The 20837-nt window shown below is 55.9% G+C and overlaps 1 protein-coding gene across 6 annotated transcripts in view; it reads right to left on the reverse strand.

The window, feature by feature from the left end:
• MEF2D (myocyte enhancer factor 2D) overlaps positions 1-20837 on the reverse strand; it is a 31531-nt gene that overhangs the window by 1518 nt on the left and 9176 nt on the right. For 2 of the 6 annotated variants that reach the window (XM_057533194.1, XM_057533199.1), the window contains exons 2-11: positions 12980-13171; positions 12161-12364; positions 10496-10633; positions 9237-9447; positions 8962-9018; positions 7127-7317; positions 6597-6617; positions 5209-5338; positions 1037-1250; positions 259-565 (exon numbers count right to left, since the gene is read on the reverse strand). In XM_057533194.1, the coding sequence (XP_057389177.1) occupies positions 259-565; positions 1037-1250; positions 5209-5338; positions 6597-6617; positions 7127-7317; positions 8962-9018; positions 9237-9447; positions 10496-10633; positions 12161-12364; positions 12980-13033 (1527 nt within the window). In that variant the 5' untranslated portion in view covers positions 13034-13171. Of the gene's footprint in view, positions 1-258; positions 566-1036; positions 1251-5208; positions 5339-6596; positions 6618-7126; positions 7318-8961; positions 9019-9236; positions 9448-10303; positions 10439-10495; positions 10634-12160; positions 12365-12979; positions 13172-13315; positions 13418-20837 lie in introns of all 6 variants that reach the window. The other 4 variants (XM_057533196.1, XM_057533204.1, XM_057533214.1 and 1 more) reach the window with 4 other exon arrangements.

A 20837-nucleotide genomic window follows, 5' to 3' on the forward strand; every position in this document is an offset into this window, starting at 1 on the left:
TCCCAGTAGGGCCAGGATTCTAGTGGCAGGGCCAGCTCTGAGGGGAGGAAGTCATCGAGCAGAAGGACTGATGCTGGAGGGAGGGGAGATGGGCCCTTGGTGGGGGGGAAAGGGCGTCGGTGCTGCCCCATAAGGGCTGATGGAAGGGCTAGCTGGCCACAGGGCCTCTTAGGTGGGAGCTGAGACAGGCTGGGGGCATATGGGCCAGTCCCTGGGTGTAGCAGACAACGGCAGACCGGAGGGGTGATGCTACAGTACCCAAGTATCGAGCCGCATCCTCTTCACAGCTGAGCCCTCAGCCTCAGGCTCTGGGGCTGGGCGCAGCAGGCCCAGTGTGGGCCCGAAGTCTCCCCGTCCGTCATCCCGGTCCCCCGTCTCATAGGAGGCCCCAGCCGGGCTGCTGAGACTGTCGCCAGGCTCAGGGCGGGTAGCCGGAAACACAGCTGGAGGGGGAGGCGCAGGGCTGCGCTCACGGCTTGGGGACACTGGTTCCGACTTGATGCTGATGTGGGGGTGGGTGGTGACCGTGAGGGCAGCACCCACGTGGGGCAAAGGGCTGCCGGGGCTGGAGACAGGCAGTGGGCATGGAGTACAAGGGACAGAAATAGAGGTGAGGGACAGAAAAAGTGATGGGAGGTCACACGACAGGGAGTGAGAGAGGACAGGAAGTGAGAGGACGGGGGTTGGGGGTGGGGTGAGGCAAGTGGATGGAGACAGAGGCAGCAGGAGAGAGAGAGGGCCAAGTGAAGGGAAAAGAAGGAAAAGAAGTCACATGAGTTGTCTTTCCATCCCATGTCGTCTTCTGCAGAGCTGGGAGGGCCCCACACCCCACCCCAACCCCGGGCTGGCTCGGGGAAAGGCTCAGGATGGCTCTCCCAGGCCTCAACAGGGGGCTCCAGGGCTGCCACTTAGTGGCTTACGTGCTGTCCAATGATGACAGACAACCTCAAAGGGATCTCAGCTCTCAAGAGGCCCCTCCTTTTCCCACCCCTCAGCTCCCCCTTCCCCAACACTGGCGGGCATCCCCGGGACTCACATTAGGTTGCTGAGGGACACGGGGACCAGGTGGGGCTGCTGCTGAGGTGGCGGCTGGGGCTGCTGGGGCGGCTGGGGCTGCGGCTGCGGCTGGGGCTGCGGCGGCTGCTGCGGCTGCGGCGGCTGCTGCCAGGCGGTGACACTGCCTAGCGACAGCCCCCCAGGCGAACTGAAGGCCGGTAAGGAGGAGAGCTCTGCACTGGTCAACTGGTAATCTGCACGGGGTGGGGAAGAAGGTGCGGGTGAGCTTCTTGCAGTGGGAGAGAGGACCGAGGCTCCCATGGGGGAGCCGCCTCCAGGACTATCAGGATGGGGGGAGTTGTTAACGACAGATGTGAATAATCAAGTAAGCCCATACAAATTCAGTGAAGATGGCACTCAAAAAAACGTAAATCTTAATAACCACGAGGTGCTGTTTTTTAACAGGATGCAAAGAGAGGTGGTTTTTTAAAATAGTGTTTAACTTTTTTTTTTTTTTAACCATGTGTAGGTATCACTTTTAGAATGTCAATTTTAAAAAAGAAGGCGAGGGACTTCCCTGGTGGTGCAGTGGTTAAGAATCCTCCTGCCAAGGCAGGGGACATGGGTTCGAGCCCTGGTCCGGGAAGATCCCACATGCCGTGGAGCAACTAAGCCCGTGCGCCACAACTACTGAGCCTGCACTCTAGAGCCCGCGAGCCACAACTACTGAGCCCGCGCGCCACAACTACTGAAGCCCGTGCGCCTAGAGCCCGTGCTCCGCAACAAGAGAAGCCACCACAATGAGAAGCCCGCGCACCGCAACAAAGAGTAGCCCCCGCTTGCCGCAACTAGAGAAAGCCCATGCGCGGTAGCGAAGACCCAAAGCAGCCAAAATTAAAAATATAAGTAAATTTTTAAAAAATAAAAAAGAAGGGGAAAAAAGGTAGGTAGGGAAGGTCTAGTATAAGTCTAATTGTCATCTCTTCAACTGCCAAGTCTTCAAGAGCCTTTCTGAGATTAGAGGGGAATGGTGGGAAATGCTAGGTGAACGGTGCATCTGAAGCAAATGACTGTAACTACCATTCCAGCTTCCTCAAAGCCCCTGAGTCTCCTGAAGACTGTCAACACATAAAACAGGCAGAAATAGGTAGCAGCAAGCGTTCGGGCTGCTGTGTCCACAAACACAGAGGACGCACGTCTGCCACCCAGAAGGGCCTACAAGAGCAGAGGGGCTGTGAGAGAAACAGGCCTGTGGTGCAACTGGCCAAGGTTCTGGCGGATTTCCCCATGAGGTGGCACTTGTTGTTTTCCAAAATTTCTGTCTTAATGAAGAAACTGTGATGTTTGCACTGTCACAGAACAAACAGAACCATGAAATGTTCCACAATTTACACAGCTCTGTTATGTTTCATGCCGCAGCCTGTTTGGGACAGTTTAGAAAATGCCTTCCCTGAGGAACACAGGCCGACTGCACCGTGGTGTGATGAGGAGGGCACACCCGCCAGTCTTCCCAACGCTACACCATGTGGCTCCTACGTGAGGGGCCATTTGCTCCAGCCCTCTGTCTTTACGCAGGGAAGACAGGATTATCCGTGCAATAGAACAGTAAGGTGAAGGGCATGAGCGATGGGGTCAAACCTCCTGGCCACCTCCACTTACAGTCCATGCGACCTTCGGCGAGTTACTTAGTCTGTCCATAAACTGGAGGCAATAATCCTGCCTGCGTCACTCAGCTGCTATGAGGACTGAGCACGTTAATACACATGAAGTATGTAGAACAGTGTCTGGCACATGATAAATAATCAAAAGATTTACCTGCTGTTATTATTAATTTACAAATGAGGCGGCTGCAGCCTCAAGTTTGAGGAGCTCTCCCCAGGCCACAGAGAAAGCCAATGGCAGAGCTAAGACAAGACCCCAGGCTTCTTTATTACCTTTAAATCTCACTCTATAGATGGTCCACGCTTGCCTCTGGTCTCATAACAATGTTAATTAGCCAGGAGTTTTGAGATGCTTACATTTAAAAAGCAGACCAAGGGCAGACAGGGGCCCCTTCGACCAACTATTTACAACATTTATTTTACAAACAAGGAAACCAACCCTGAACAGTGCAGTGTCCCCCAGCCAGTGAATGGTAGGGACTCAAACCCCAGTCTTGCACTTTCCCACCACACTCCAGCCCTGTCTACCTGGAGATTTGGCTCCCCAGCAGGCCCCTCGGTCTGCTCCTAGAGCGACCACAGCCAGACCTCTGCAGCCAGTGTCAACAAGGGGCCAGGTGCGTCCCTTATCCATGATATTACCACAGGCAGATCACCCCCAGCTGGAACTTGGACTGGGGCCAAGCACTGTAAACAGTGAACAACTAAACAGCAATGTGTTCATTGGGGATTTGTTTATATATGTAGGGTCACCTGAAAACACCTGCTGTTTAAACTGAGGTCTGCTTAACTACTCCTGCAGCAAGAGGAACTGGAGCCCTTGGTTTCTGAGAGGATGTGAGAAAGCCCAAATACTTCCCAGCAGGGCTCCAACGGCAGGCCCAGGGTCAGAATCTGCTTTCACACCAGACTGACAAATAGAGTCTGAAGTCTGGCCTTGCTGAGCGCCTGTCCCAGGTTCACTGACACCCACTAACCTGCCTCCTGCTTCACAGAGACTGGTGGAGGACCTGAGAAGATGGCAGGAAACCACCACCATGGGATTCCCAAATAAACAGCAGCTCCTGAAAAGTGGCCTGTGCTGCTCTCTACCAACCGCCCCTGCTGGCAGGGCTAGAAGGGCCTCAGAGACTTCCTGTCCCCCCACAACTCACAGATGAGAACTCCTACTGGCCCCCGAAGGTGCAGCCATCTGAAGTGGTCCTCTCTGAAGCTGCCCAAGGACATGATAACTTAGGAGTGGGTACACACATGGGAGCACACACAAGGGACGAGGGACTTCACAAGACACCCAGGTGATAAAATCTGGACACCGACCCACATGCCAGGGTCTGGCCTCTCAACACGAGGCAGTTCCTCCAGCTCTCTTACCTGCCCTGAAGGGCTTTCCCACACACAGGGTTGGGTTCTGCAGTTTTACACACATGGAAGAGGTGGGATTTTGTGGGTATTTGTACTGGTGTCTGGGACCTACCTAGCATGGTTCAAATCTGGAATGTGGGCTTGGGGAGTGGGGAGAAGTTTAGGGGTCTTTTGGTCTAGTCTGATCTCACCACAGAACAGCCCTGATGCAAGCCATTCACAGGTGAGAAAAGCTGGGGAACATCAGAAGCCTCTTCAGTGGGAGAAACAGACCAGGTTCCCAGCCACATCGATGCTCTGAAACAAGGTGACAAGGCATTTCCGCACTGGGAAGTCCTTCCTGACACAGCAGCTTGGAATGCAGGCGAGAATGGCTGAAAATGTCACAGACTGTTCCTGGGAGGGTGTGAGTGGGTGACAGAGGCCAGGACAGCCCTGGGGACCCAGGACTGCCCAAGCACTGGGTGTCCTTTCTGAATTTTTCTACCCAGAGGTCTCTCCCATGTCTCCAAGTGACTCTTCACCTTCAGATCCCCTCCCCCACTTTCATCAGACCTCCTCCTCCCTTTCCCCCTCATCATTCGACCAAGCCAACATCAGGGTGAGAGACCCCCTTCTTCCTCCTCCACCCCGCCCTGGAGTCCCTACTTGGCTTTCCCAGAAAGCTGGATAAATCTTCCTGACCATGCTTCCTCTCGGGCCTCCTCAGCCTCCCTGTCTCTCTCTGTCTTTGTCTCTCCCTCATTCCTTCATTCTTCTCCTCCAGGAAGCCTTGCTGACCTCGGCATGCTCCCCTCCCCACTCCCCGACCCTGGTCAGCCCGAGTCACCCAGCTGCTCAACCCACCTCAGATGGGAGCTCCCCAAGGACAGGGCTTTCCTTCTCCATTAGGTCCTATTTAAAAATAAGGGATACTCATACCCACTTAAATTTGATTTTCAGACAAAACAATGAATAATTTTTGCACAAGTATGTCTTTGAGACAGTTCCAGTAACACCATCACCATGTGAATGGCATCCGATGTTACTATTTGCTAAATCTGGCAACCTTAATTAGGTAGGGGCTACCCCAAATCAATGGCCCTCCTCAGATTGGGGCATCCCCCAGAGAATACCTCGTGTTCCTTCTCTGGTCCCTCCTGTGCCCCAAGGCCAAGTGCACACAGCTACATGTCACATGAACACTCACCTGTATTGTAGGCGGTGGGCATGGAAGAGAAGGGGAGGCCCTGGCTGAGTAAACTCGGTGTTGCCACGGAAACCACTGGGGTGGTGAGCGAGTGGGTAGACTGGGAGACCCCAAGGCGCTGGGCATTGTTCTGCAGGAGAAAACAGTCTGTCAAGAGGTGGCAAATGGGAGGGCTGCTTTACCCAGGCCCCCCATTCCAAGGACAAGCTGGGGTCCCTGAATCTCGAGGCCCAGGAGGGATGCCTTAGCATGGAGGCCCCGCAGATACACAAACACACACTGGTGCATTCACAGAGACACTGAGATCCATGGAGAGAGACATGCACACACAGATTCACTGACGCCTACACACATGCGAAAAGGAAGGTACATATGCTGGCCCTGTGGCCCCAACACCAGCCACGGGCCCTGTCTCCATTCTTCTCCTGGTTAGTCCCCCTAGAGTCTACCCTCCACCCGTCACACTGCAGCACACGCCCTGGTAGAAGTGTGCTAGCATCTGTGAGGGGAATGCAGGGCTTGGCGTGGCGTGTGCCTGCGTGTACGCACACACGTGTGTAGGGCTGTCAGCTCCATCTGCCGCTGAGTCACTTGTTTATTCCAACTCCACGCTGGGGCCGTAACTGCCGCCGTGTTGGCCGCCAAAGCCTGCCTGCCTTTTCCAGCCTCTCTGGCCTCCCGTCAGGGAGTTCGGGAGGGAGGAGCCCCCGCCCCACTCCTGGCTGAGGGTGAGTATGTAAGCGTGTATATGTGTGACAGAGGAAGAGCGCTGCGTATGCCTCTGAGTGTCTGTAAGACAGGCTGCGTGCAGGAGGGAGCACCAGGAGACAGAGGGAAGCAGGGAAGCCCCCGACCAAGGACAACTCTGGCCTTGCCTTGGGCCTCAGCTTTCCCTAGAAAACCGATTTTCCTGTCCGGCTGGCATCCCTCCTAAGGAGGTCTCTGTCCTGGGTGGGCATGAGTAGAGTCAGAGGGCAAGCGCAGTCCAACCCTCAGTCCAAGGGCCTAATCCAGGCACCCTGGGATACACTGAGATGGGACCTCTGAGGCCTGAGGTAGGCCCACTCCACTGGCGCACGTGTGCGTGCACGCGCACACATACACACACACAAAGGTGTGTCTGCATGAATGCAACATCCCATGAAAACATCCACGGACACTCAGGTACATACACATGCATATGAGCCCCTCGCCCCCACCCCGTTCATCTCTGCATCCCACTTGGCACTGAGCATAGCTCTTGGCAAAGAACCAGATAAACAAACACCACACACTACACACACAGGCGAAAGGACAAAGGCACACACATACTCCATGCTGGGGGACCGCAGAGCAATGGGCTAACCCAGAATTTAAAGCCACAGCAAACATCTCATAGGCTCACTTACCAGATCTAAATGGTCCTCAGTCTGGGAGCAGAAATAAAACCAAGGGGATGGTTCAGTCTCTGGCCCCTGCCCTCCCCTCACGCCCCTGCCCCCACAGCCGTCTACCTCTTTGCGTTGGAGCAGGATGGCTCTCCAGCCTAGAAGGGCAGGGCTCTTCACTGTCCTGACTGATTTCCAGAAGATGCTATAGCCCAATGCCCACCAGTTAGGAAATCCTCACAGTCTAATCCTCATCCCTCTGCTGTAGAGGCAAATCCCTCTGATCATCCTCCTATCATCATCACGGAACCTTCTCTCCCACCTCCTGTCCCTTTTTACTGCCCTTGAGACCGGTACTTCTGTGTTCCAACCTCTTGTAAGGCCCTTCGGGAAGGAAGAGCTCATAAAAAGCCACGATTCCACGATCTCTCTAGGGAAGTCCTAACTGCTGGTTATCTCTCCTGCTAGAGGTCGGCTCTGTCCTCCCACCCTACTGCTCCCCACTCTCCCATTCCCCAGCCCCTGGCCCTCGATCCAGACACCCCACTCACCAAATGATGCATTAACCCCTTTCCTCCCTGGGAAGTGATGACCCTCAGGTCAGGCTTGCGGCTGGGGGCTCCAAGCTGGGCGCTGTGGGTGGGTGGGGGCGGAGACTTGGCAGGGATGACCTTGTTTAGGCTGTTGCCATTGGCCACAGGGAGGAGGCCAGGGGAAGCCCGGGCACTGACGTAGCCGTTCCCTGGAAAGGTGAAGAGATGAGGGTAAAAGGAAAAACATGGACCCACCACTTAGCCCTGTTAACTGCTCCCAAACCAATACTCCTGTCACCCAGAACTTCTCAAAGCCATATTCAGACTTTGAGTGGCTACTGAGTTCTCTAATTTTCCCCTAAAACCACCCTGTCTTGGGAGTAAGGGGAGAACACTCCTTACTCCTCAATCATCGGGTTCATTCCCCTGCCTCTAAGCTACATGTGATGGGACTGGGTAGTAGGAGCTGGTCTCCAACGACAGGAAGTCCAGCACCTGCCCCCAACTGGGCCCATAATGATGCAGGTCGGAGAAGGGTGGCAGCCTGGAAGTTGAGACTCAGTGTGGATCCCGGTCACGAGGGCTAATCAACCACTCAGACTGCTCCCCTCGCCTTGAGCTCGGGATGCTGTGATTTGGATAAGCACATGACAAGATGCCTGTAGCTCTGGGAAAAAGACGAGCCATTCACTTGCAGTGCTGGTGTTACTGGAACTGGGGGACTGATGACGTAGCTGCCACCAAAATTCAACTGGTGATAACAAGCAGAATAACCATCTTTTACATTTGTTCCACACACCATAACCAACACAGGGCCGTCACACGCGTATCATCGTATTTATCCTCACGCTAACCCTGCAAGACGGACAGGACATGTATCATTAGGCCTATTTACAGACGAGGAAACACCTGCCAACCGCTGGTTGGGAGAGGTGTGATGACTTCTCCAGGGCCACACAACCACTTTCTACGTGTTGTGCTTGAGGGCCTAGAAGCATCACCGTTCCCTTAAGGTCTGCAGGCACTTCTCCGGCCCTTTCCTTGGAGAGGGAGGGGTATTCACCCATTCCCCCTATTTCCTGCCCCCGTACACAACTGCTGCCAAGGAGGCAGTACATGGTTCCTGGGGCCAAGCTGGGGAACTCTAAAACCCAGAGATGTGGGGGTGCCCAATGTCAGAAGTATCACCTCGCCCCCTGCCCTGAGAGCACACTGCTTCCCTGGAAGCGTGTGGCTGCCTCCATCCCAGTTCCCGGATCACTCCGGGAATGGCAGGAATGTTGGGGTGACGTCAATGGTGACATTCGAAGTCATAGTCACCAGCCGGACAACGGCACAGGGCAGGAGGGGCTGTCAGCTGCTGGCGGGGCAGGGTGGCATGGAGCGAGCAGCCTTTCTTCTGTGGTTTATAGACGTGTGCTTACAAGTGCACATCTAATGTCTGGATATTTCCATAAGAGTGAGAAAATGTCCGTACGTGTGTAAGTGCGTGTGAGTCTGTGCCTCTTATCTGTCGCCAATGTCAGATATTCCTATCTTCCAGATCCCAACCAGACGCCCCCCCACCTACTGAACTGGAAAAATCTGGAACCTTTCCTCCAACTAGAAATGTTGGTCAGTTCTCAGAGTTTGCCCAGAATTCCCTGAGCCTACATCTCTGCCAATCATCCACACCAATCACTGCTACAGACAAAAAAATCCAGGGGCTTAAAAATCCTCAGACACTACATCCAGCTCAGGCCCTGGGATCTTCCTCTCCCCTAATCTAGGTCCCTCTCGGTCCCTGGAACACCTGAGGCCACCGAGCAGGCAGACCCTGGCGCTCCCCCAGGCAGAAGGGCAGCTTTACTCACCGACAGGGCTGGGGCAGGCTCCGTTAGCACTGTTGAGGTCTCCCCCCAGCATGGCCCCTGGAGGAAAAAGAGAACCATAAGCCGACAGGACACCCTCTTCCAGAGTGAGTCCTGGGAACTGGACTCACTGGGAGCCACGGTCCTTCCCCTCTGGAACCACACACATGGGAGAGCGCTGTCGTGGGTGAAGGGAAATAGTCACTGCGGAAAACGGAATCCCAAAGTCTCACCACACCTCGCTGCCACGTCACCTACCCACCTATCAGATCACTTACCTGCGCTGGCTGGCCGCTGAGGCAGGCCGGGAGATACACTGTTCCTCTGTAGTGCTGGCTGCTGGGGGGACAGGAGCCGTGGGTCCGTGAGGGATGACGTCACCAGGGAAGGGGTGACCAGGGAGCCGCTGGGATTGCTGAACTGCAGTGAGCTCTGATTGGACACGGGCACCGTGACGGGCATGGCAAAGTTGGGGGCCGGGACAGCTGACTAGACAGAAGATGGAGAGGCAGGGTCAGGCCAGGGTGACCCCTTACCCTGGACTCACTTTGCCTGGGAGGGCAGGCCAGGGTTCCTCTAGTCTCTGGGCTGTGCGTCCTTGGGCCAGTAGCTCGATCTCTCTGCTCTGGAACCCCCTGGAGTCATGCCTGCCACTCCCACCAAGGAAGTATGCTGGTTGGAGTGCTTTGGGATCCAGCTCTGGCCCAGAGAATGAGAAGAAGGCTCTGCTCACTGCAGAGAGACCCGGGGACACCTGGAACCCCCCTAGCGGAGGTGGGTTAGTCCTCAGCCAGGCAGGACACACAGAGAGCAGGTTAGAGGCCCTGAGTACAGACCCAAACTCACACACACAGCTGTTAAGGATGAGCGCGTGGGTCGGGGCGTCACCTCACTTGTCGTCTCTCATCCGTCTGCCTGCTGCAGAGGGCGTTCACCCACCGCACTGCCTTCCCCTTCAGCAGGAGTCTCTGCCTTCCCTTGACAGTGCTATTGAGTATCTTGGGCTGGGGGTGTCAGAGCAAGCCCAAAGGGGCCTCTCCCCAAAACAAATCTGGACAAAGAGCACATTCTCTACTTTCCTGTCATCTAAGGATCTCAGGTCATCTACACACTTCTCGCTGGTGAGGGGGACACTCCAGGCCTCTCCCGGCTTATGCTCCATCCAAGATGAGTCTCAGCAAGGGTCACGGGTTTATCACGACCAACGTCAGAGGTTCCTCAGTGGTCACCAATAGCCCCAGCATGGCTCAGAGCAGAACATCCATCAGAGGCAGCCGAGGGCCGGGGCGGGGCGCGAAGCCACACCATGCACCACAGGGAGGCTCTCCTCCATGCGACTACTCACGGCCAGTCTATAACTCTGCATCATTTTATCAAACTCCTCGTCTATCTTTTTATATTTCTCCTCCGTCTGGGGGGTCAGGGCAAACACCTCGTCCACCTCAGGGCTCTCACATTCCCTGTGCTTCTTGTGCAGCGCCTGGGGGGGAAGGGGCCGGAAGGGGGGGCCAACAGAGAGAGAGTGAGTGGGGCTCACCCCATAGCGCCGGAAGAGCCCGTCGAGCTCCTCGCTGGCGCGCCGGTACTTGTCCTCCAGCAGGGGGCTCTGTTCCAGCGAGTCCTCCCCGTCGGGCTCCGGGCTGTCGCAGCCGTTGAAGCCCTTCTTCCTCAGGGTCTGTAACCGCACCACTACCGTCAGCAGGGGTGAGGGTCCTCCCAGCCCCGACCCCCCCCGCCCCCGGGCGTTCCTTCCAGCCCTTCCTTAAGACTCTCCTACTTTCTCACCACCTCATACCTCAGGGTTCCCAACATCTCCCCAGCCCCCTCCCTCAGGGTGACCCTCCCCTCCTAGGGCACTGGGTGACTGTGTGGCTGGTGGGGGGAGGCATCAGAATACAGGGTCACGTGGAAGGCGGGCCTAACCCAGGGAATGCAGCCGGCACAGAGACACGTGCTTCCAAGGCGACAGGTGGGGTGGGGGGTTTCTGGGGGATGAGCTGAGGGGCTGGTGCCCTGAGGCAGCCTGTGCCTGTCCACCCTTTAGGTGAGCCCCAGCCAGAAGGCACAGAGCACTCTCCAGCACAAGGCCGTCAGGGCTGACTTTGCCCGGCTCAATTCCTGGGCTCTGCTTAGAAGAAGAAGGGGAAAGAGAAATCGAAATGGAGACAGAGAGGTAGAAGAATAAGAGAGAGAAAGACAAAACGTTTCTTTGCATTTACTGAGTTCCTACCATGTACCACCTTGTACGCTATCCTAGAGCAAAGGCCACAGCTTCTCCCATGCACCCACAAAGTAGGGGATGCACACATGGTGGTGTGGAGGAGACCCCAAAGCTAACCTCTCCATGCTCAAAACATCTTCACAGATACTTGTTTTGTCTTGAAAATGAATGTGAATTTTACATTCTAGTTTAGAGTAAATCTGTTTTCTCTAATATAAAAATAGAGGAATTTCTTCCACATCTGTGGAGTGAAAGTCTCGCTCCAGGAAGGCAGGCCTGTGGCTTCCCAGGCACCCTTCTTCATCGGCACAGGTCCCGTACCCCCAGTGTGAGAAGCAGGAACTGGGCTGTCTCATTCAATTCACACAACACCCTTCAAAGCAGGCACTGGCCCCATTTCGTGGAGGTGGGCACCAAGGCTCTGGGAAGCTAAACCACCTGCCCAAGGCCACACAGCCAGTAAAGGCCAGAGCTGGATTCCAAAGCCCATGTCCTTTAATCGTTTACAATGTCAGCTCTCTTTGAAACAGAAAATAGAGCCACAGGGACCCACAAAGGGACAGAGACAGAGCAGCAGAGATGGAAACAAAGAGGGAGACAGAGAAAGGAAGAGTCAGATGCAGGAGCATATCAAAAGATGGAGAAGGAAGGAAAAGAGAGAGAAAGAGAGAATTTGAGAGCAGACAGAGCAGAGATGTCATGTTGTGCCTGACAGACATGAAGAAAGCGGCTCAGAGAGGGCTGGGGTGGGACTGGGCTGGGTGGGCAGCCCCATCTGACATCTACCTCACTGCCCTCCTTCCTCCTCGGGCCCGGGGTTTGTAGGAGAGGATGTGGGTTTATATGGTGTGTGCACAGGTGAGGGGGCTTCAAGGGGCAGGTGTACATGTGTGTGTGCACGGGCAGGTCCAAGTGTGCATGCTGCATGGGCACGTGGTGTGCAGTTGCAGGCAGGGGTGGGGTCCGCGTGCGTGGGCCCACCTCGATGATGTCGGCGTTGGTGCGGCTCTCGTGCGGCTCATTGTACTCCGTGTACTTGAGCAGCACCTTGTCCATGTCCGTGCTGGCGTACTGGAACAGCTTGTTGGAGTGGTTGAAGATGATGAGCGCGATCTCGCAGTCACAGAGCACGCTCAGCTCGTACGCCTTCTTCATCAGCCCGAACTTCCTCTTGGTGAATGTCACCTGTAAGTGGGCGTGTGGGCGGCCAGGTCTGGCTCAGTCAAGGTCTGCCCAGGAGTCCCACCTACAGGAAGCTGGACATAGCCAGCCCCTGCCTCACGGTAACCCTGTTCTCAGGAGCCCCTGGTCTGGGCAAGGAACAGGCCAGCACCCCTCTACCAACACGTGGCCAAAACACAGCCCAGGGCCAATTCACTGAAAGCAGAGAAAAACAGATGGACAGAACTCCACACCTCTGTGCTGGGGGCTATAAAGAGGTTAGGGAGGGAGAACAGAGGAGCTTCCAGGCGCTTCCCTTGGGGTAGGAGGAGGGGAAAGATTCATCTTGGGAAAGGGGAAGTGCCTGGGTGCGGCCTGAGGTTTGCATATTGCATATGGTAGGGGCTCAGGTCTGCCTGGTTGCAGCAGCAGATGAGTCTTGGGGTTCTAGGACACAGGGTCCTAAGAGCTGCAGGGAGGTGGGGATTCCTCTTCTCCCAACTCAGCCCTTGCCCTTCCATAACAGACTCCAGAGCCCCCTTCCTCTGGGAAGCCTTCTTGGAGTGGCTGCAAGTGGACTGGAGGCAGAGGCCAGCTCCCTGCCCTCATCCACTCTGTGAAGCTCCAGGATCCCCTCACCTGTCGGTTCCGCTCATCGGTGATTCGCTGGATCTGAATCTTTTTCCTCCCCATCTTTTCCGGGGATCCTCAGTGCCAGGGAGGGGAGGGGATCGCTGGGTGGCGGGTCTCGGCACACCTTACACTGTGCTCATGAACAGTCTCGGACCAGCACTCAGTTCATGGTCTGCAGGACACCTTCTGCACAGCCTCCTGGGTGGGGAGGGTCACAAGAGGACTGTCAGCCCTGGCGACCCTCATGCCTGCTCCTTTGGCACACGGGCCAGCCTCACAGCACCCCTGTGAGAGGCTGGTAGCATCTGAGCCCCATCCACAAACTAAGGAAATGGCGGTGACCTGAGGTGATGGCATGCCACAGCCAGGCACAAGATGGAATTCACTCAGGGCCCAGCACTCTGCTCCAGGCTCCTTCCACACCATCACTGCTGCCCTCAGATTCTAGGTCAGACAGAACACAATCAGGGAGCTCCCTGGCTCCTAAGGGTCTGGGTCTTAGAGAACGTCCCACCCCCTCACTTCTCCCCAGAGCCCACCAGGAGTGGAGACCCCTGGGCTCGCCAGCTGCCCCGCTGGCCTAGGGCGGTGGTCCCCATACGGAGCCCGGTGCAGAGAACGTGCCGCGTGAACACCCGCCGAGGCCGTGAACAGCTAGCCTGGTGTGCCTGCTGCCAGAATGGGAGTGTGTCTGCACCCCTGGCTCAAGAATATACCAGAGCAGGTCTAGAGCAGTGGTCCTCATACCAGACTCATGGAACCCTGGAGCCTGGAGTCCCAAAGTAGGGCTTGGGCTGCACAACCCCTATCTCCCTTTAACCAGGGTTTCCTCTACCCCAATCTGTTTTACTCAGTGGGCCTTGGCCTAAATTTCTGCTTTGAAGAAAGGATTCTGCTGCTTTAAATAAACCAACCAACCAACCAACCAACCACCCCTCTACACCAGAGGTCAGTAAATTTTTTCTTTAAAAAGCCAAATAGGGACTTCCCTGGCGGTCCAGTGGTAAAGAATCCGCCTTCCAATGCAGGGGACGCGGGTTTGATCCCTGGTTGGGGAACTAAGATCCCACATGCCGCGGGGCAACTAAGCCCTCGCACCACAACTACTGAGCTCGCGCGCACCTCAACTAGAGAGCCCGCGAGCCGCAACGAAGAGCCCACGTGCTCTGGAGCCCACGCACCACAACGAAAGGCCCCATGTGCCGCAACTAAGACCTGTTGCAGCCAAAAAAAATAATAATAGATAAATAAATATTTTAAAAAAAAGAAGCCAAATAGTAAGTATTTCAGGTTTTGCAGGCCATACCGTCTCTGTTGTAACTGCTCAACTCTGCCACTGCAGCATGAAAGCAGCTGTAGACAACACATTTAAAAGTACGAGTGTCATAAATAAATAAAAATATTAAAAGTACGAGTGTGGCTGTGCCCCCAATAACACTAGATTTATAAGAACAGACATGGCCAGATTTGGCCCATGGGTCACAGTTTGCCAACTCCTGCTCTAGAGGAGTGGGGCATGTCTAGAACCCAAGCTCAGTCTAAGAGCACTGCCTCCCAACCTTGCTCAACTCAGAGCATGTAGAGAAAATATAGAACCAGTGCCAGACAGGAAAGAGGCTGCTGGCAGCCAGGGGGACACAGGCACCAGGTGGAGGGATCCTTGTCTCAGTACACCTATAAACCCATCATGGCCCACTGGGTGAAGAGCTCCAATTAAAGAGCCAGGAAGGGAAACGGAGGCCCCGCACTGTACAGCGTGAGGTACCACAGGATGGAAGGAGGCACCGGGATGGCAGCCCAGCCTGAGCCAGAAAAGGTGCATGCTCTCAGGTGTGGGTAGCACCTAAACAGGCTGGGTGAGCCCCTGGGGACTGGAAGGGCCAAGGATGGAGGCACAAGATGACCCCAGGGCCCTTCTGGCTCTGCGATTCCAGAGATGGAATAGTGGGAGATGGTGGAAAGGGGCAGTAGGCATGGGGCCCACGCTTTCTAAAGCCACTCTGATAGGGTCCTGGGAGGAGCCCAGACCACAGAAGCCCAGCCCTCCTCTCCAGAGTTACCCTTCCACAGAGTCCCTGCCAGAGAGCCCACTACAGAGTCCAGGAAGGTGGGCTCTCACCTCCCCCCAACCAACCTGGGCAGAGGGTGGGTGTTTGACGACAGAGACACCTGTAATTAGGAACCCCCTCCCCAGCCCCCATTTCCAGTGGCTGCTGAGTTTCTCTAGCCTTCACATATCCACTCAACCATGGGCCCCAAGGTTCCATAGTAGATGCCAAAGTTCAGCCTTGGCATCTTGGCCATAGAGGGAAGCAGAGAGGGAAGGCAGGGAATCTATGGACTTGGGAGAAGCCAGGAATATCCCTCCCCACCCTTTCCCATTATCAGGACTTTCCCTCAGGCTTTCCCTAGCCCAGCTGGAAAGAGAGCTTCTGCTCTGTCCAGGTACCTTCAGAAAACAATGTAGCCCCCTCCCCACTCCTAGAAGGACCCTCCACACCTCCCTCTCTCTCCCCAGGGAGAAATCTTCAAACCCTCTTCCCTTCTTCCTTATCCTCAAGGTGCTCCATGGGCCTCGGGCCTCCTACTGTCCACCCTCACACATGCCCTAGGACATCACCATCACCAGCCCAGCCAACCCTGAGTTGGCTGAGCAGATATCTGGACCCAGAACCAGCTCCAGCCACCCCATCCCTCGTCTGTGACCCCGATCTCTGCCAAACACGCCACTGCAAAGGCTCCAGCCCGAGGAGTTCGGCTGCCCCGCCTCCCAGTGCAATCCAAAGGCTGTATTTTCCAGAGTTGCAGTGGTATGGGTTTGGCAGAGAAGTGGGGGAGGGCACACTGAGGGCAAGGGAGGGCTAAGAAGAGGGCGTGTTTTTTTTTTTTTTCCTTTTCTTTTTTTAATTTTTCAAGAAGAGGGCTTTTTAAATGGGATTCTCTGGCCTGGCCTTGAAAACCCCAGTCTAGACTGGTAAATGCAGTCACTGTCACCCTCCTCTGGCTCACAGTATCCACCTTGCATCCCTCTCCCATTTTACTATCTCCTTCTCGCCACCTTTCGTTCATCAGCAAATTTTTGCTGAGAGGTAACCTCTACCAGTTTATGGCCAATGCTACCTCCTCCTTGAAGTTGGGAGAGATCCCTCTCTTTGCTCTCACGATCCTCAGAAAAGTCATTCCTACAATCTAACTTCATTCCTTTGGTTCTCCCAAGATTACTGACTCTCAAGAGTATTTTGTTCTTTTCTTTCTAGCACTTATCACGATTGTAAATAATTACAATCCTGTGCTCTATTTAATGCCTGGCTCCCCTATGAGACTGAAGCTTCATGAGGGCAGGAACCACACCTGTATCCTTCACCACTCTATCCCCTGTAAGGAGGAGCTTGGGAAATGTCTGTTGAAAGGAAGAAAGGATTGTTTCGTCGCTGTGACCCTGTGAGAAGTCCTTCTTGTGGTCTAACTTCTGTTGTAGGACCAGCTCCTCCCACTCTATCCTCTGTGGAGATAGAACTCTTCCTCTCCCAGCTGCGCCGGCAGCTTGCCTGTTTGGACGCCACCTACCCTCCAACTACCCCTGCTACTCCAGTCCTCAACCCTCCCTACCCTCGGGTTGGTTGGTACAGAGGGTGAGACTCTAAAGTCTTCTAAGGAGCAGCCCTGAGCACATGGAGATGGAGAGGACTGGGTTGCTTAGGCAACTGTCACCTGGCAACCAGCTCCCTGGCTGATCTCCTACACCCCCACCCCCACCCCCGCCTCATGCTGGGGGAGCTGGGCCGCTAGAGGGATCAGGGCTGAGAAGACAGGGAAGCCACAGAGACCCACTGAGCATCCTCTGACAGAGCAAAGTCAGGGTTAAAAAGACCAGGCCTCATCTATACCCAGTAGCCCAAAGCACTTTTTATGATTCCATGTTCCCATGGCGCCTTCCCCATTGCCACTCCTACCTCTGTGCCAACACTGCCAGAGGAGGAGATGCCCCTACCTTGGGCAGTCCTTCCTCCTATCTAACCAGGAGCCCTCCTACAAAGGAGGCTCAGTCTGTACTCATCTCTTTCCCCTTCTGCTATCCATTCTACACTGTTGCAGTCTTGGAAAGCTTAGGGGCAAGAACATGAACTCAGCCCTTACTTTGGAAAAAGGGGTGGCTGGGGCCTGAGTAGGCACAATGAACCCTAAACTGACCCTATCCAAGGTATGGAGGCCTATCTTGTCCAAGCTTCCCTCCTATCCAATTAGGGAAATTTTAATGAACACCTGGACCTCCTTAATTAGCTCTCTTCCTAATTACCTAACCAACTGCCAGGAGCCAGAGGCCTGGGCATCTGTTATCCAGATGTGAGCCTTTTCTTCTTCGCCTGGGCCGGCCCCATTCCTCTTCCCCTTTCCAGCCTGCTCCTCCTCTAGGAGGCCCTCCCAGATGACTGACCTGGCTTTTGGCTGCTTCTCCTGGAGGCCAAAGGCTTGGGAGGGCTTAGGGCTGCCACAGAGACGGGGTTATCCAGGATGGCCTTCCTGCTTGGATGGCCCCAGGGCCCACCCAATCCTGACCTCAGGCCACAGCTGTGACTCCTTGGGCTGGCAGCATCCCTGTCACCAAAAGTACCCCCTCGAAGACTCCAGCTGCTTCTGATTCTGATTCACCTACTCGTAGTAGTGCTGGCAGGACAGGACTGGGCAGGGTGGACCTCCTGGGGAGTAAGTGGGAGCAGACAGAGATAGGGCCTCCCCCAACAGAGACAGAAGGAGCAAAGAGGGAGGAGGATGGCAGCTGGGCTGAGCCCCAGGGAGGCAGGCGCAGACCCACCGTCTGTGGAGAAGGGTGGTTGCAGAGAAGCCTTTGCAAATGAGACAGGACACAGGGCAGGAGGCTCATCTGACAACACTCTTGACAAGTAGAGGCTGAGTGAGGGGACCAGAAACGGTGGGGGTTCCAGAAGGACCCCACGGACAACCGGTTTCCTCAGCTGGGCTACAGACCCAATAGGAACATGTGGGTTGTACTGACATGCAAATAAGGTGCAAATAACATATAAAATGTACCCTAAAGGGGATCTTGGTTTGGAGGGGGCATGGGAGAAGGAACAGGCTCCTGCCTCCCCCAATGTAACACCACTTGGTACCTGAGCAATATTCAAACCATTCTCGGGTTTCAGAATGATGCTATCTCAGTTCCTGTGTGAGGGTGGCCTGGGGCCAGCGGGAGGAGCTGGGGGGAGCGGTCAGGGCAGCCTCCTGAAGCTGCAGCTGCAGCAGGGCTGCCCTTCCTGGGGGAGCTGCAGGAGAAGCGCCTTCCAGTGGCTAGCCTGCACCTCCCCTCTCCTGCTGTTGTCAGGGGACCACCTACCTCCCCTTCTCCCCTGCACCCTTCCAACCATATCCATCCTCTGTCCCAGTGGCCCAGAGGTTCAGAGGAACTGCAGAGCATCTGCTTTCGGAGCTGCCATACCAGCGCAAGTCAAAATGGAGCAGCTGCCCAGAGAGGCTGAGTGAGCAGCCCCCGTCACAGAGCATCGGGCTTCAAACCCTGCTCTTCCACATAGTGAGAAACTCTCATTAAGCAGGCCCTTCATCCCTTCCTCCCAGGCTGCTCAGGGCTGTAGGCTGTGGACTGGAGGGGAAGGCAGGAGGTGCTGGAGACAGCTGTCATCCCTCCTCCCGCCCCTTCCCTGTAGCTGGGCTGCAGGGCATGAAATAAGCAGCAGGCGCTGGGGGAGGGGGTGACAATCCAATCCACCTGTCACCCCCACAGTCAGGCGGCCTCAAGCAGCCTGCTCACTAACGAGGGAGGAGGCGTGGGTGAGGCAGACACAGAGGGGGGTGGCAGAGGGGGACAGACACACAGACACAGGAAAAGAGACAGAGAAAAAGAGGTAGAGAGTCCAAGAGGAAGGCAGAGTGAGGGGCAGAGGCGGACAAGGAGAGGGCCAGAGGAGACAGGGAGAGGCAGGAGACTAGACAGAGACAGAGATTGAGAGAGAAGCGGGTAGAGAACAAGAGGCAGGTTCAACAACTGCTTGCACGACGATGATGCTAGGCCGAGCACGTGGGCGAAACTCGACAGGACTCCAACCCTGTCCTCTGAAATCCTGCAGTCCTGCCAAGAGACAGACAAGGGAAGGGCAGGGCCCACCTAGGGCAGGGCAGGGAAAGGCAAGGAGGCCCTCAGGGGCCAGGACTGAGCCCAGACCTGGCCGGGGATGGAGCATCTCGGCTCTTGAGGCTCTGGCTAGGTCCCGGCTCCAGGGCAAGCAGACCCTGAGAGTGGGCGGAGGTGGGCACAAGGCCCAGCGGCCCTCTCAACGCCCTGGGTACTGCCTCCATTCCTGCCTCACCCCAGGGCTCACTAACCTTCCAAGCCACTCACGCTGAACCGCAGCCCTCTACGCAGAGACACATGCTGAGGAGCTCTGGAAGATGGGTGGGAAGGTAAACTCAGTGACCATCAAGAGGTGGGGCCCAGGCAAGAGAGTCCAGGGGTTCGCAGCCTCTGGAATCTACACAGAGAGCCCTTCCTTCACAAACACTGTACTAGCCCCGAAGTGGGGGGCGTCACCCTCCCCTCTAAGTCTGGGCAAAGGCAGTGCTGGGGTCTCACGCTGCCCCTCTCCCCCACCGCCCACAGTCCAATTCTCACACCCCCAGCCTGCTCCCCACCCACTGCTCCCCGGCTCCTCCCTGTTCTCCATTCCCTCTGCCCCCTCCCACAAGGCAGCCTCTTTTCATTCGCCCCAAAGTTCTTCTAGGGTCTGCTCTCAAAGGCACAGGCGGGTCCCCATCCCCGTCCTTCTCCTCCCTTCAAAGTTCTGTTTGGCAGGCTCACTCCCCAAACCCCTGGTTCCCACCATCCTCCCCTCCCTCGGGGACTCCCCTCCCCCAGCCCAACAGCCTCAGGGTTGGGCAGGGGCTATTTTTAGTCTGGGCACTGAGCTAATTTTAACTCACCGACAAGGGACCTGGGGGCGGACTCTTGGGCTGGGGGGAGGGAGAGAGGGCCAGTCCAAGAAAGCTGGACCTGGGGCGGGGGTGGTCTCAGGTCCCAGGCACCCTAAGAACACAAGCAGAGGCCGGCACTGAAGTCTTCGCTTAAGGGACAGGAATCGACTTGCCAAGAGGAGCACCCAGTGTGGGGAGCAGGGCTAGGAGCCCTCCCTCCAGTTTCCGCTGGACAACTCTCCCGCGCCCCACCCTAGGCTTCCCGCCCTCTTCTCCTTGGCAAATCTCCTGGGATGCGGCCAGCCTGTTCTCTGCCCAGGAGATGCCTCTCCAGTGAGGGTCTGTCTCCTGAGCCGCCTCCACTGCTTCCCCACCCCGGCTTGTCCTTCCTGTAGTCTAGCTCTCATCCTTCCTGTAGCAGCACTGAGGCTGTATGGCCCCCTACAGAGGCAGCAGGCACACCCCCACCCCCGACCTCCAGCACTGCCCACCCCAGCTCTGGCCTTCCCCTGGTGGCCTCTAGGCTGGCTCCTAGGAACCACCCTGCGCCCACAAGTTCCCAGAGCCACCCCGCTGACCTCAGGAAGAATCTGGGGGTAACAGGAGATTGAGTCCTAGTAGAAAAGGGGTAGGTGAGGTAGGGTAATGAACAGCCCAGGGAAATACGGGGACTATGGGTAGGGATTCTGGATGCCTGGGTTCTAGTCCCTGCCCTGGCCCTAACTGTGTGAACCTGAATAAGGCACTGCCCCCGCCAGAGTTCACCCCACTGGCCAGTGCAATGGGTAGGTGGAGTGGACTAGGTACCCAAGTGCCCTTCCAGCCAAGACATTCTGTTCCTATGCTCTTTATAGAGGCTCAAAAGGAAGGGAGGTCAGGACTGTGTGATTCCATGGAGAGGTAACAGAAGAGATGGTCCAGT

Source organism: Balaenoptera acutorostrata, chromosome 1 (genome assembly GCF_949987535.1).
Source record: "Balaenoptera acutorostrata chromosome 1, mBalAcu1.1, whole genome shotgun sequence".
In the NCBI taxonomy this organism is placed as follows: Eukaryota; Metazoa; Chordata; class Mammalia; order Artiodactyla; family Balaenopteridae; genus Balaenoptera; species Balaenoptera acutorostrata.